This window comes from Elephas maximus, chromosome 21 (genome assembly GCF_024166365.1).
Source record: "Elephas maximus indicus isolate mEleMax1 chromosome 21, mEleMax1 primary haplotype, whole genome shotgun sequence".
NCBI classification, from domain to species: domain Eukaryota; kingdom Metazoa; phylum Chordata; class Mammalia; order Proboscidea; family Elephantidae; genus Elephas; species Elephas maximus.
The window spans coordinates 5,597,990-5,611,389 of NC_064839.1; the positions used below are offsets into that span (position 1 = coordinate 5,597,990).

A 13,400-nucleotide genomic window follows, 5' to 3' on the forward strand; every position below is an offset into this window, starting at 1 on the left:
TTATATGAAATACGTACTACTCAACAGACCATCAGATTATTTCTAATTTGTGTATTTAGACGTTCTGGGAAGATGAGCATTGCAAGTAAAGAACTTTTGGAAAAGTAAGTGGCCTTGGATCCCCAGAGCCAATTTCTGAACTCACTGGTTCATACAGAGAAAGGGATCCTGGTCCCAGCATTTCTTTGTCACATAACAGTAGTTTCTTTCACTGAAAACAAATCTAGTCTAGAAGGCTTCACAAATATAGAGAACTGCTTGAGTTAAGGGTCTCCACTTTAATATTAAAATCTTCGGAACAGGCATATAAGCACAGACAGGCTTATAAGAAGGCCAGGTGTGATGAAATGAAGAAATGATTGCAACACCAGCCCCCAATGCTACACTGAGAAGTTACTAAAAAGGTACATCACCCCATGGCTAAATTTTACCTGCCACTAACGTCTTTAATAGAAGGTACTCCATGGAACTGACAGGCGACAACATTGCTGATTCCAGTACACACAATCCTGCAGCACTAAAGGATTTCAGTAACTCTGGATTATCTTCCGTCACGGTCTGCAAACAATAGGCTATTTAATGCAAAAATTAAATATTTAGAAACAAATGAATTCTGCTTAGGATACCTTAAAACAATATAACTTATCAAAAAACGTTCATCTTTACAAATGCTTTAGACACATGTATACAGATTTTACTTCAAGGCAAATCAGGGTTTTTAAACTTCAATACTGCAAAAGACTTTTTTTTTTTAATTTCTAATCCTGTACAGAATGAAATTTTATAAAATGTAATAAGAAAGCTCTTAAATGTCATGACCATGTCAAGTTACTGTAAACATTTATAAAGGCTTATCCTCAATTTCTGTACGTATTGTGTAACATCATCAGCCCACGGTCCACAGTCTCAGTAGCTCTGTTGTAGATAACGAGCCCTAGGTTTACAGACATTCTGGCTTCCTTTAAATTCAGCATGACCTATAAAGTTAGGGTTATTTCCGGTGAAGCAACAGTTCTTAAAGAAAAAAAATTTACATTCACATAAAAATATGAACAAGTTAAGAAATGGGTAAAATACTGATAGTGACATATGATGCATTTAGTACTTAACTCCTTCCCTCAAATTATAACAGGACAATGGATTACAGCCTGCATATTAGAAATATTTCACCGAAAGTATAAAAACACCCTGAGGGATCAAATTACTGGGATGAGAGTTATGGGGACCATGGTCTCGGGGAACATCTAGCGCAAATGGCATAATACAGCTTATAAAGAAAATATTCTATATTCTACATTGGTGAATATCGTCTCGGGTCTTAAAACTTTGTGAACGGCCATCTAAGATACCCGACTGGTTTCACCCCACTGGAGCAAGGGAGAATGAAGAAAACCAAAGACATAAGGGAAAGATTAGTTCAAAGGACTAATGGACCAAAAGTACCACAGCCTCCACCAAAATGAATCTAGCACAACTAGATGGTACCCGGCTACCACCACTGACTGTTTCGACAGGGATCACAATAGAGGGTCCTGGAGAGAGTTGAAGGAAAATGTAGAACAAAATTCTAACTCTCTCTCTCACACACACACACACACAAAGACCAGACTTACTGGTCTGACAGAGACTGGAGAAACCCCAAGAGTATGGCTCCCAGACACCCTTTTAGCTCAGTAATGAAGTCATTCCTGAGGCTCACCCTTCGGCCAAAGATTAGACAGACCCATAAAACAAAACCAGACTATATGGGCATACCAGCCCAGGGGCAAGGAAGAAAAGACAGGAAGGGACAGGAAAGCTGGTAATGGGGAACCCAAGGTTGAGAAGTGGAGAGTGGTGACATGTCATGGGGCTGGCAACCAATGTCAAGAAACAATGTGTATTAGTTGTTTAATGAGAAACTGTAAACCTTCATCTAAAGTACAATTAAAAAAAAAAAAAAGGAGGTGTGAAAATAACTGGGACTACACGAAAAGGCTTGAGAAGAAACCTCTGAAACACAAAAGAGGAAGCAAGCCCAGGATGATTTTTTATGAAATTTCATACAGACCCATTTCTGTCCAGATCTAAATATTCCAAAATAGATCATACCCACCCAAATTAAACACATACTACTGCTGTAATCTAGTTTGGTTCCCCAAATACCCATGTATATATCTGAATGTAATATTTTTTCATTAAGAGCCTGATGAAATTCACTTTAGTAAAAGGTCAGGTCGTGATTGATACCATAAAAAGACAACATAATAATGGTGTGATGGCTGAACAACACGATAAACATAATTAAAGTCACTGAACTGTACATGTGAAGATTACTGAAATGCTAAACGTTTGTTACCTATATACTTACCATGATAAAAATTTTTTTCAAAAAAAAAAGAAAATACAAGTTCAAAGAAAGCTATATTAAAATACAGGATGGAATCTCCTGTCTTCACTTTACTATACCTAAGCCTTGCTTGACTTTCAAAACAAAAGGAACCGACATTTGTTAAGTAAATCATTAGCCTGACTAAATGCAAAAGAGAAACTATTACACAATGCAAAATGACCACAGTCTATTTCAAAGAAGTTCATTAGGAGAAAAAGCAAAATTAAAAAATTAACTAAATTTACAACAAAAGTCATAGACATAGAACTGGTTTTTCTTTTAAAAGTTATAAACTAACTCTTCTAAAATTCTTATTGTAATAAAAACTGTCCTCTGAGATTAAAAGTCCCCTACCAACTGTTTTTAAAATCCACATTTACTCACAAATCCTCACTCTGCCGAGATTCCATTTAAGAAACTGATTTTTAAGTTTTCCCAAGTAGTATTTATTCCCCTCCCCCTTTTTTCTTTTCTGTTCTCTTGAAAGTACCCATTAGAGCCAAGAGAAACATCAATGAGGGTATGCACTTCGTCCTTGCCAGCATTAATGCAGAGTTAGATAAAGAACAACTGGAAGCCTGCCACTATGTGGAGAAAAAAGAAATGCTATTCATCAATTATTTCTTCACTCTCACCCTCTGGTTCTGTCTTCCCCTCCTGCTGAGCTAAGGGGCCCCAATGGCTCTCTAAGCCAATACAGAGAAGGGTAGGAGCCAAGACAGCTGAAGTTGCTGGATTCTGCTTTCCCTGCTGACAGAAGGAAAGCAGACCTAAGTGAAATTTCAGTCACTTATTGTCCTCTCTCAAGAAAACCACACAGCTTATCTGCTTTCTGCTGGAAGTATGACAGTGGGACAAGATGTTTAAGTCAGTCTAGATGATTCCAATCAAATCTGGCTCAAAGGTCTGGTAGCTGTGGGGTTACTGTTTCATAGTAAATGGAGATGAAAACGAATTTAAAAACTAAGGCTTCTAAGAATGGCAGCAGACTAGAAATCACATACGCTCACTTACATTCTGCTCCTTCCTTTCCAAGTGAAAAGCAGAAAACCTGTGAGTAATCAAAGCATTTATCACAGATTTTCAAAGAGAAGAAACAGAACAGCTACATATTTACATACAACGAGAAAAAAATCGCTCCTGTAGAATAAGCATGCTATATCTGAGCAAACAATTTTTCGTAAGGCTACACACACTCAATAAATTATCACTTTTTCTTCACTTACCTACTGAAATAGCCAGGTCAACATTGGTGGAAAACCTGCTTAAGTACTTTAACACGATCTCCAAACAGCCTTCTTTGTTGAATACAGATACTGCTCTACTATCGCATTCACTAAATTAAAGGGAAAAAGTTTCACTCTTCACATTGTAACATTAATAAATTCGCACAGAAACCCATGAAAAGAATTAGGGTTTACAGAACCGAAGAACCGCAAACACCCGCCGTTTTATAAAAACCAATGTCCATCCATATTCACTGTATATTTTATTTCTAGCACAGTGGGACCTTTGAGCCAACGCCTTTACCTCTTGGTACCAGTATCCTCATAGAAGGTCAGAGCTGGAAGAGATCTGAGAAATTATTTAATTCAATTCCCCATTTTACAGACGAAGAAACTGAGGTCCTAAAAGTAAAGTGATCTATCCAAAGATGACATATTTTGTTAGCGGTAGAGCTAGGTCCCTTGGGTCCAGCCTATTCTTCTTTCTACCATAACACAGTAATAAGTTAGAGTAAGGATAGAAGGCCCTGTACTTATCACACACAAAAAGCACTGATTTAAAAACAGCAAAATTATGCTTTATTCATTCCTTCTAAGACACTTTTATAATTTCATCAAGCAGGACTTACCATCTACAACAGAGAAATTACTGTAATAATTACATGAGAAATTACAGTATCTTTAAGAAAAAAGAATCAGAAAACTTATCAATGTTTTTAATAAGCACCCATGCTAAACAGAGTCAACAGAGCTAGTTATAATACTTTACTCATATTCCCAGAGAAAGGTATCCTCCGTGCATACTACACATAAACATGACAAAGAGCTAACAGAACTAAATTATTAAATCAACTCTATCTAAAAATAAACTATTCTATCTATCTCGTTACTGAGACACTGCTATAACCCTGTTCTTGAGAAGCCCACAATACAGTCTAGAAGACAAATCACATGTAAAGGTAATTTAAAATATATGAAGCAAAAAGGTTAAGAGCTAGGATAATTGTAAATGATACAGATGGGGCTTACAGGCACTTAAAAAAGAAATCACTTTGGAGGTATATTCAGGCTTTTTCCAAAGAATTAAAAAATATTTCCAAATTCAACAATGTATGAAAAGGTAAGGTTACTGTGGTACAACAGAAAAACTGCAGCTGCCGGCGCGCTCCGACGCCGCTTTCCTACATCCGATCTCTCCCGTTTTCCTGGCGGAATGCACCCAGTAGTTTGAAACGTGATCACAGGCAAGCTGGGACTGCTGCGGAGGCAGCTTTTCAGGACCCTACCAATCTCACATTCTAAGAAACGCCTGTGCACTCTGGACAGAGGGTATAATCACTGCTGACTGAACATAAGGAACTATGACAGAACCTTGCTAGAAATGTGGGACATCAAACGGGATGGGGAAAAAAAAATCCAGGCTGTGTTCTGAGCCATTTCCATTCCTAGCAGCAAGTGCACCCCAGCCCACCACTGCCACTAACAGTGGGGAGTGGTCTGAGCTTGGCCTCTACCTCCCACTGGACCAAGGAGGCTCTTCTGTGCATCTGCTTTCCTGTCAGTGGTAACTCCAGGAGCAGAGGAGAGAAGCACCAGCCATGGCTTGGGATCCTCATTTCTCCAGATACCAAACCAAAGCAGCTATTGCACCGGGACCTGACCAGCTTTACGACAAATGCTGCCTAGGGTATGTGGGTACTGGAGGAAAAAGGGGGTACACTAAGTGCTAATGGTCACGATTCATCTTGTTTTGTCAGTAGTAACAACTGGGGAGAAGAGATGTCAAACACACACACAAAGGACTTGGAAAAGACGGCTTATCTTGGGTCACCCAGTACCATCTCCTGCTAAGTTATCAGTATCACAATTTCCAGGCCTACCAAACGGAAAAGATTCCTAAGTAGCTTGACAGAAAGAGCAGCAGCCAGCGCAGCAATGTGGCAGCAGCTGTGCTGGAAAGCATCTTACCATATATTCCACAGCACATTCACAGCCTCATTGGCTATGTTCTCAACAGAATTTCTGTTCTCATCTTTTTTTTCATGTGGAGACATCTCATTTGAATTCAATCCAGCACTACACTGAAACCAAATATCATGATTAGCACCCAGGTTCAAAAGAATTAAGCAGTGCAGTTACCACGACCCTGCTTCCCTTCTGGCAAAAGCCACATACAAAAAAGGTCCCCCAGTTATTGTGCAAACTGGATATAATTCATATTTTTAATGAAAACATAAAATCAATACAAGGTATTTTATCTAACATGATAAAAGACAGTTAAGACAGGGAAGAAAAATAACACGTAATAGGAGCTAACGTCTGTATAGGAGCCCTAGTAGTGCAACGGTTAACGCATTCGCCTGCTAACCGAAGGTCGGCGGTTAGAACCCACCAACCATGCTTCGGGAGAAAAGATCTGGCAATCTGCTCCCATATAGATTACAGCCTAGAAAACCCTATGGGACAGGTCTACTCTGTCATATACGGCCGCTAGGAGTTGGAATTGGCTCAAAGGCACAAAACAACATCTATGTTGCACCTTCCATGTACAAGGCACTATTCTAAACACCTTACATATATTAAGTCATTTAATCCTCACTACAAACCTATGAGGTAGATGAATTATTTTCCCCAATCTTCCATTACAAATAGGAAATTGAGGTACAGGGAGGTTGTTGAAGGTAGCTTAGTATACACCAAAGCCAGGATTTAGACCCAGGCATCATGGCTCCAAAATTAGTGCTCTGAAGCACTCTCAAGTACTGCTCCTTGAATAAAATTTGTGGCATCCCTAAAGCAGAGTTTCTTGATATCGGTGCTATTGACATTTTGGAAAGAATAATTCTATGTTGTAGGGGGCTGTCCTGTGCATTGTAGCACGTTTAGCAGCATCCCTGACCTCTACCCACTAGATGCCAGCACAAACCTCCCACTCCCAGTTATGACCATTGAAAATGTCTCAAAATGATCCCTGCAGGGCAAAATCGCTCCCAGTTGAGAACCACTGCTCTAAAACGAACATGAATGAGGCCTGCCATCAAAACTGGATATCCTTTATATAGCCCTAAGTGAAAGTTATCCACCCATACAGAAGAGTGTGCCAGAGGGACACCAGAGTGAGAGCTCCCTGACCCCTGAACACATCTCACAATAAGACTGGGTGTGATATTAATTATGAGACCTTAATGTAATCTTTATGGCTAGTTCCTAATGTCTGTGCATCAACTTCCTTGTTTGTAAAAGGCGAGTAAGAACATGGTGCAGATTAAATAACACACAGTACACCAAGCAGTGCCTCGTACATAAGTAAAAAAACAATAAATGCTAATGACTTTTATTGTTATCAAGTTTAAACTCTAAAGAGCCAGTCATAAAAAAATAGGAGGGTCTTTTTCAATAAAGGTGATGGAGACAAAGTAACAGAGACCAGCAAAGAAATGAAAGTAGATGAGTATTCCCAGGAAAAGAAACTAAATCCTCACAGGATATTTTGAGGGAAGACAAATTAGTTAACACCAAATTACTAAATCAAAAAAAGGAAACTAAGTTTGTATATGAAAAGCTACATTTAGAAACTACCATCCAGAGGCTCTAAAAACTGCATACCTCTTTTAGCAGTGCCACTAGGGGCGTCATGACATCCTTAGTCACCATGTCATCACAAACCTCAAAACCGCCACAAGCACTGAGATTTCTACAAAAGAAGTTAAAATATATTTCACATTCAGATCATATGTCACAAAACTCTATCAAACTCTCAAATGTATTTCTATTGTTAACCATATTGAAGGTTTTGGAGAGAAAATCCGCTTATTACCTCTGTAAAGTGCTGTGGAACCTCGTTTACATCCTATGAGATGTAAACAAATGACTTGTCATGTAAGCACCCAGTTCTGAAGAGAAGGTCTGAGACAGGACACAGCTTCATGAATATAGGAACGGAGATGGGAGAAGACTTTTCCTACTCAGTGTGGATAAATCATGGCCTGATCATCTATGAAGGGGCCTTTTCTTGCAATCAAGATTTCAAGGGCAGGGGTAAAGCTACTGAGGATGACATCCCCTGAAACAGCCCTGGCTAAATTAAATTTTAAACTGAAAAGACATGCTCGCCTTCGTAGCGCACAGCACTGTGCTAGGCACTGGGGAAACAAAGACAAATCAGAAGACACACACCATCTTCCAGGAGCTCCCAGTGTGTCTACATCTGGTGGGGAGGGGGCTTTTCTACTCCTCCATGGAACGGTTAACCCTCTCTCCTCCTTCAGCTCTCAGCTCAAACATCATTCCCTCAGGGTTTTCTTCCCTGAACTTCTCACAGTACCCTTTGTAATTATTGTGAGTTGTAATACACACTTCTGTGACCATTTGGTTAATGTCTATCTGCCTCATTAAACTGTTAAGATACACTATGGACCAGGGCTATGTCTGTCTTGCTCACTATCACACGGCCAGAGCCTAACACAGTGCCTGGCATACAGAAGGCATGCAACATACATTTGCTAAACCACTGAATGAGACATAAATAGCAAATACAGAGCTACGATAAGAACCACAAATACTACTGCTCTTGCCCCCTCTGCAGTCCACTCTCTGCATAGCCACTAGGGTGATCGTTAGATCACGTCACTCCCTGCTTAGAGTAAGCCCTGGACCTACACTATCTGGTCCCGGTCCTCCTCTCCGGCCCCATCTCCTGTAATTCCTCACTCCCAGCTTTACTGGGCCACACGAACCTTTGTGCTCTCTGACGCACCACGCCCTTTGTCCCTTCACGTCTTTCCCCTAGCTGCTCCCTACGTCATGAACGCTCCTCACCACGTTTTTCCCAGGCCTGGCTCTCCTGTCCTTCAGGGCTCAGCTCAAACGTCATCTAGAGAGAACTCACCAGGCTGTTTCCCCACAGCACCTCTCACTACGCTCTCACCTACCTGTTTGCTAGTTTCCTGCCTGTCTCAACACAGGCTCTGTGAAAGCAGGGGGCCGTCCGTCGCCCTCCTGTCCTACCTGCTCGAAATCCCCTGCCCCAAGAGTAAGTCCCGGCACACTGACGGGCCTGCGCGCTTCAGAGAGGAGCAGGGGGGCGGACGCGCTAAGTCAACCGCAGGGCTCCACGGAGCTTCCAGGAGCAGGCAAGGGCGAGGCGTAGTCCAGGGCGTCTGCAAGGGGCTGTCGCCCGGAAGCAGCAGGCTGACAGTGCAGGCGGGGTCCGGGCTCAAATCCCCTCCCCACCCACCGCCGCAGTGGGGCTGAGAAGAGAAGGCGGGGCAGACGCGCTGGACGAAGGGTGCTCCCGCCCGGGCGCGAGGTCCGGGGGAGCTGGCGGCGCACCCCGCACGCCCGCCCGCCCGCCGCCCGCCCGCCGCCGCCCACTCACCGGAGCGCGCCGGCCGCCGTCTCCCTCACCGCCAGGCTGGGGTCCAGCAGCAGCGGCCCGAGCATGCGCACGGCGTCCCGGCGAGCCAGCCCCGGGCACAGCCGCCGCTGCTGCACCAGCCGAGCCAGCCCCGCGCAGGCGCACTCGCGGACCTCGGCGCTCGGGTGCTGGAGCTGCGGACACGGGCGGGACGTCAGGGCGGGGCACGCACGGGCGGAGCCGCGCGACCCCGAGAGGACAGCGCCCGCGAGGGCTCCGGGGACGGCGCGCCGCCCTGCCCCCGCTCCCGGCCGGGCCCTCACCTCACCTTCTCCAACAGCTCCGCCGCCGGGCCGTCGTCCTCCTCTCCCTCCGTGCCGTCCGCCGCCGCCTCAGCCTGACAGTCGCCCGTGGGGGAGAACTGAGGTCGCTTGAAGCGCTTCGTCCGGCTCTTGCCCATGGCGTGTGCGCTGTGGGAGCAGAGGGAGCGAGGAGGACAGCAGCAGACGGTGGGGGCTGCCAAGCCTGTGACAGGGACTTGTCCCAAAGGGGACTGACTTCGTGCCGCTCAGCTGGACCGAACACGCATGGGGAAGCAGTGCGCAGGCGCGTGGTGCGTCTCTGGTGAGGAGGGGGCTGGCGCGGAGAGCGCGCAGGCGCAAAAGAGGGGATGGGCGGAGCCAGACCCGGCAGAGGGGTGGAGTCCCGTGGTTTTCCGCGGACGTGGGAGGAGGCTGGATTCCGCCTCCTTCCGCCCTTGTGGAGTTTGTCAAGTTATTGAACCCGGCCAAGCCTGTATTTCCTTTCTAATAAATAGAATTAATAGTACCTAATTTGCAAGGCTATTGTGAGGCTTAAGTTATGAGTTTGGGAGTTATTCCATTCCTTTTCTATGCTCTGAAATGCCTTTAGTAGTGGTGCTAACTCTTCTTTGAAAGTTTTGGAATTCTCCAGTGAAGCCATTAGGGCCAGGGCTTTTTTTGTTGGGAGTTTTTAAATTACCTTTTCAATCTTTTTTGTTGTTGTTGTTGTTGTTATAGGCTTATTTAGTGGTTCTACCTGTGTTTGTGTTAGTTTAGGTAGGTAGTGTGTTCCCAGAAATTTTTCCATTTCCTCTAGGTTTTTAAATTGTTAGAGTACAGTTTTTCATAGTATTCTGTTATGATTCTTTTAATTCCAGTTGGGTCTGTTGTGACATCTCCCATCTCATTTCTTATTTGGGTTATTTGCTTCCTGTCCTGTTTTTCTTTTGTCAATTTGGCCAGTGGTTTATCGGTTTTGTTGATCTTTTCGAAGCAGCAGCTTTTGGTCTTGTTAACTCATTCAATTGTTTTTCTATTCTCTATTTCACTTAATTCTTCTCCAATTTTTATTATTTCCTTTCTTCTGATGCCTGAGGGCTTCTTTTGCTGCTCCCTTTCTAGGGTTGTAGGGTTAATGTTTTGATTTTGGCCCTTCTTTTTGGATGTGTGCGTTTATTGCTATAAATTGACCTCTAAGCGCTGCTTTTGCTGTGTCCCAAAAGTTCTAGTAGGGTGTGTTTTCATTCTCATTTGATTTTGTAAATTTCTTTATTCCATCCTTAATTTCTTCTAAAACCCAGTAGTTTGTGAGCAAGGTCTTGTTCAGTTTCCATGTGTTTGATTTTTTTTTCCTTGCTTTTTCTGTTATTGATTTCTACTTTTATGGCTTTATGGTCAGAAACGATGCTTTGTAATATTTTGATGTTTTGGATTCTGTTAACATTTGCTTTGTGGCCTAATATGTGGTCTATTCTGCAGAATGTTCCATGTGCATTGGAAAAGAAAAAATACTTGGCTGCTGTTGGGTGGAGTGTTCTGTTGGTTGATTGTGGCATTTAGAGCTTCCATGTCTTTATTGAGCTTCTCTCTGGATGCACTGTCCTTCATCAAAAATGGTGTGTTGAAGTCTCCTACTATTATTGTGGAGCTGTCTATCTCTCTTTTCAATGCTGTTAGAGTTTGTTTTATGTATTTTGGAGCCTTGTTGGGTGTGTAAATATTTATTATGGTTATGTCCTCCTGGTGTATTGACCCTTTAATCATTATATAGTGTCCTTCTTTATCCTTTATGGTGGATTTTACTTTAAAGTCTGTTTTATCAGAGATTAATATTGCCATTCTTGCTCTTTTTTGAGTGTTGTTTGTTTGATATATTTTTTTCCATCTTTAGAGTTTTAGTTTGTTTGTGTCTTTAAGTCTAAGGTGTATCTCTTGTAGGCAGCATATAGACAGATTGTGTTTTTTAATCCATTCTGCCATTCTTTGTCTGTTTATTGGTGCATTTAGTCTGTTCAGTGTAATTATCGATACGTATGAGTTTAGTGCTGTCATTTTGATGGCTTTTGTGTGTGTGTGTTCTGTTGACACTTTCTTTGTTTCACTTAATTTTCTGTGCTGAGTCCTTTTCTTAATGTATTTTTTTCATCTTTTTCCTTGTCGTTGATTTTGTATTTGTTGAGTATGTTTTTCTTGTATTTTATTTTGATGCGTAGGATTGTTAGTTTCCTTTGTGGTTACCTTAATATTTACCCCTATATTTCTAAGTTTAAACCAATCTTTTATTTCTTTATATTGCCTTGAATTCCTCTCCATATGAAAGATCTGTGACTACATTTTTTAGTCCCTCTTTTGTGTTTTAATGTTGTCATCTTCTACATATTGAGGTTTCCATTTCCCTATGTTTAGTGTTTTAGCTTTGATTTATTTTTGGAACTTCCCTATCTGCATTGATATCTGGTTGCTCTGTCCTATGTTCTAGTTTTGGGTTGTTATCTGATGTTATTGGTTTTCTAACTGGAGGCCTCCCTTTAGTATTTCTTGTAATTTTGGTTTGGTTTTTACAAATTCCCTAAGCTTCTGTTTGTCTGGAAATACCCTAATTTTGCCTTCATATTTGAGAGACAGTTTTGCTGGATATACGATTCTTGGCTAGCAGTTATTTTCGTTAAAGGCTTTGTGTATGTCATCCCATTGCCTTCTTGTCTTCACGGCTTCTGCAGAGTAGTCGAGCTTAGTCTTACCAACTTTTCTTTGTAGGTGACTTTTCATTTATCCCTAGCCACTCTTAAAATTCTCTCTTTATCTTTGGTTTTGGCAAGTTTGATTATAATATGTTTTGATGACTTTCTTTTGGGTTAAATAATATTATGTAAAGTGCTTAACACCAAGCCTGACATAAATTTCATGATGTTATTTTGTGTCCCCAGCACAGCTCCTGTCATAAAGCCGGTCAATGTTTTAGAATGAATGCATATCCGTATTTCATAGGACGAACTCTCATACGAAGTTACCTAGTATCGCTGCCTCAGTTTCCTCATCAGTGAAATGGGATAAAGCTGTCATAAGGATTAAATATGTTAATATGTTTAAGGCACAAAGAACAGAGACTACCACATAATAAGCAGTATGTAAATGTTTGGTTGAAACATTTAACATTAAAAAAATTCTTTCACAAGTAGTTATTGCACACCAGATTGAGTGCTGGGCCTTGGGATTAATCAGTGACCGAGACAGATTTGGTCTGTCTTTATGGAGTTTATACTCCCGCGAGAAGTGTGTTAAATATATGGTTATATGACCAGTTAAACCAGTTGCCATCAAGTATTTTCTGACTCATGGCAACATGTATCAGAGTAGAACTGTGCTCCATAGTGTTTGCAATAGTCAATTTTTCAGAAGTAGGTTGCCAGGTCTTTCTTCCACTGTACCTCTGGGTTGACTTGAACCTGCAACATTTCAGTTAATAGCCAAGTGCATTAAAAATTTGCACCACCCAGAAACTCCATGACTATATGAATAATGATTTAGTTACACTTGTGGTAAGTGTAGGAAGCTAAGGGAGGAAAAGCACAGGAGACTCTTAGTGTTTATAATTTAACATGTATCTATTGAGCACCTAATAAATGCAAAACTTTCAGGTCATCACTGTGTGGGAGAAATGTTCCACCTCGTGGCAACCCTCAGAGAGTCAAGAATAGTAAGAGAGATAACATTAATTACTATAGCACATTTTAGAAAATTATCACAAAGTTTTAGCTGAGGTTTTACAGAAGCTGGGGCCTCTTAAAGGCCAACTTTAGGGGCAAGAAAACTTTGGTAGAAGATTAAAAAACCCACTCAGCATATTAAATATATATTGGTATACAGACAATAGTTTAGTTTAACTAGTAAAGAATGTCTACCTTGAACATTGTGCTCTTTTAAGAACTATCTACGTGTGATCAAATTGACAACAATAACTTGAAAGATTAGGTAGGAAACTTAGGGGGCAGTGAGTTTATCAATGGGAGAGGAACAACTGGAAACAGGAGGTGAGAATGACCGCACAACTTCAAGAATAATCAGTGTCACTGAATTATACATGGAGAAAGTGTTGAACTGGTGCAAGTTCTGCTAGGTATATTCTCAATGACAACAACAACAAC

General features: G+C 41.7%; 1 protein-coding gene across 6 annotated transcripts in view; it reads right to left on the minus strand.

The window, feature by feature from the left end:
- HEATR3 (HEAT repeat containing 3) overlaps positions 1–9,553 on the minus strand; it is a 44,269-nt gene extending 34,716 nt beyond the window's left edge. Inside the window, exons 1-6 of one of the 6 annotated variants that reach the window (XM_049863635.1) lie at positions 9,282–9,553; positions 8,975–9,147; positions 7,204–7,291; positions 5,566–5,678; positions 3,598–3,707; positions 432–572 (exon numbers count right to left, since the gene is read on the minus strand). In XM_049863635.1, coding sequence (XP_049719592.1) covers positions 432–572; positions 3,598–3,707; positions 5,566–5,678; positions 7,204–7,291; positions 8,975–9,147; positions 9,282–9,413 — 757 coding nt within the window. In that variant the 5' untranslated portion in view covers positions 9,414–9,553. Of the gene's footprint in view, positions 1–431; positions 573–3,597; positions 3,708–5,565; positions 5,679–7,203; positions 7,292–8,528; positions 8,925–8,974; positions 9,148–9,276 lie in introns of those variants that run through there. The other 5 variants (XM_049863637.1, XM_049863636.1, XM_049863639.1 and 2 more) reach the window with 5 other exon arrangements.
- Between the last annotated feature and the right edge of the window lie 3,847 nt (positions 9,554–13,400).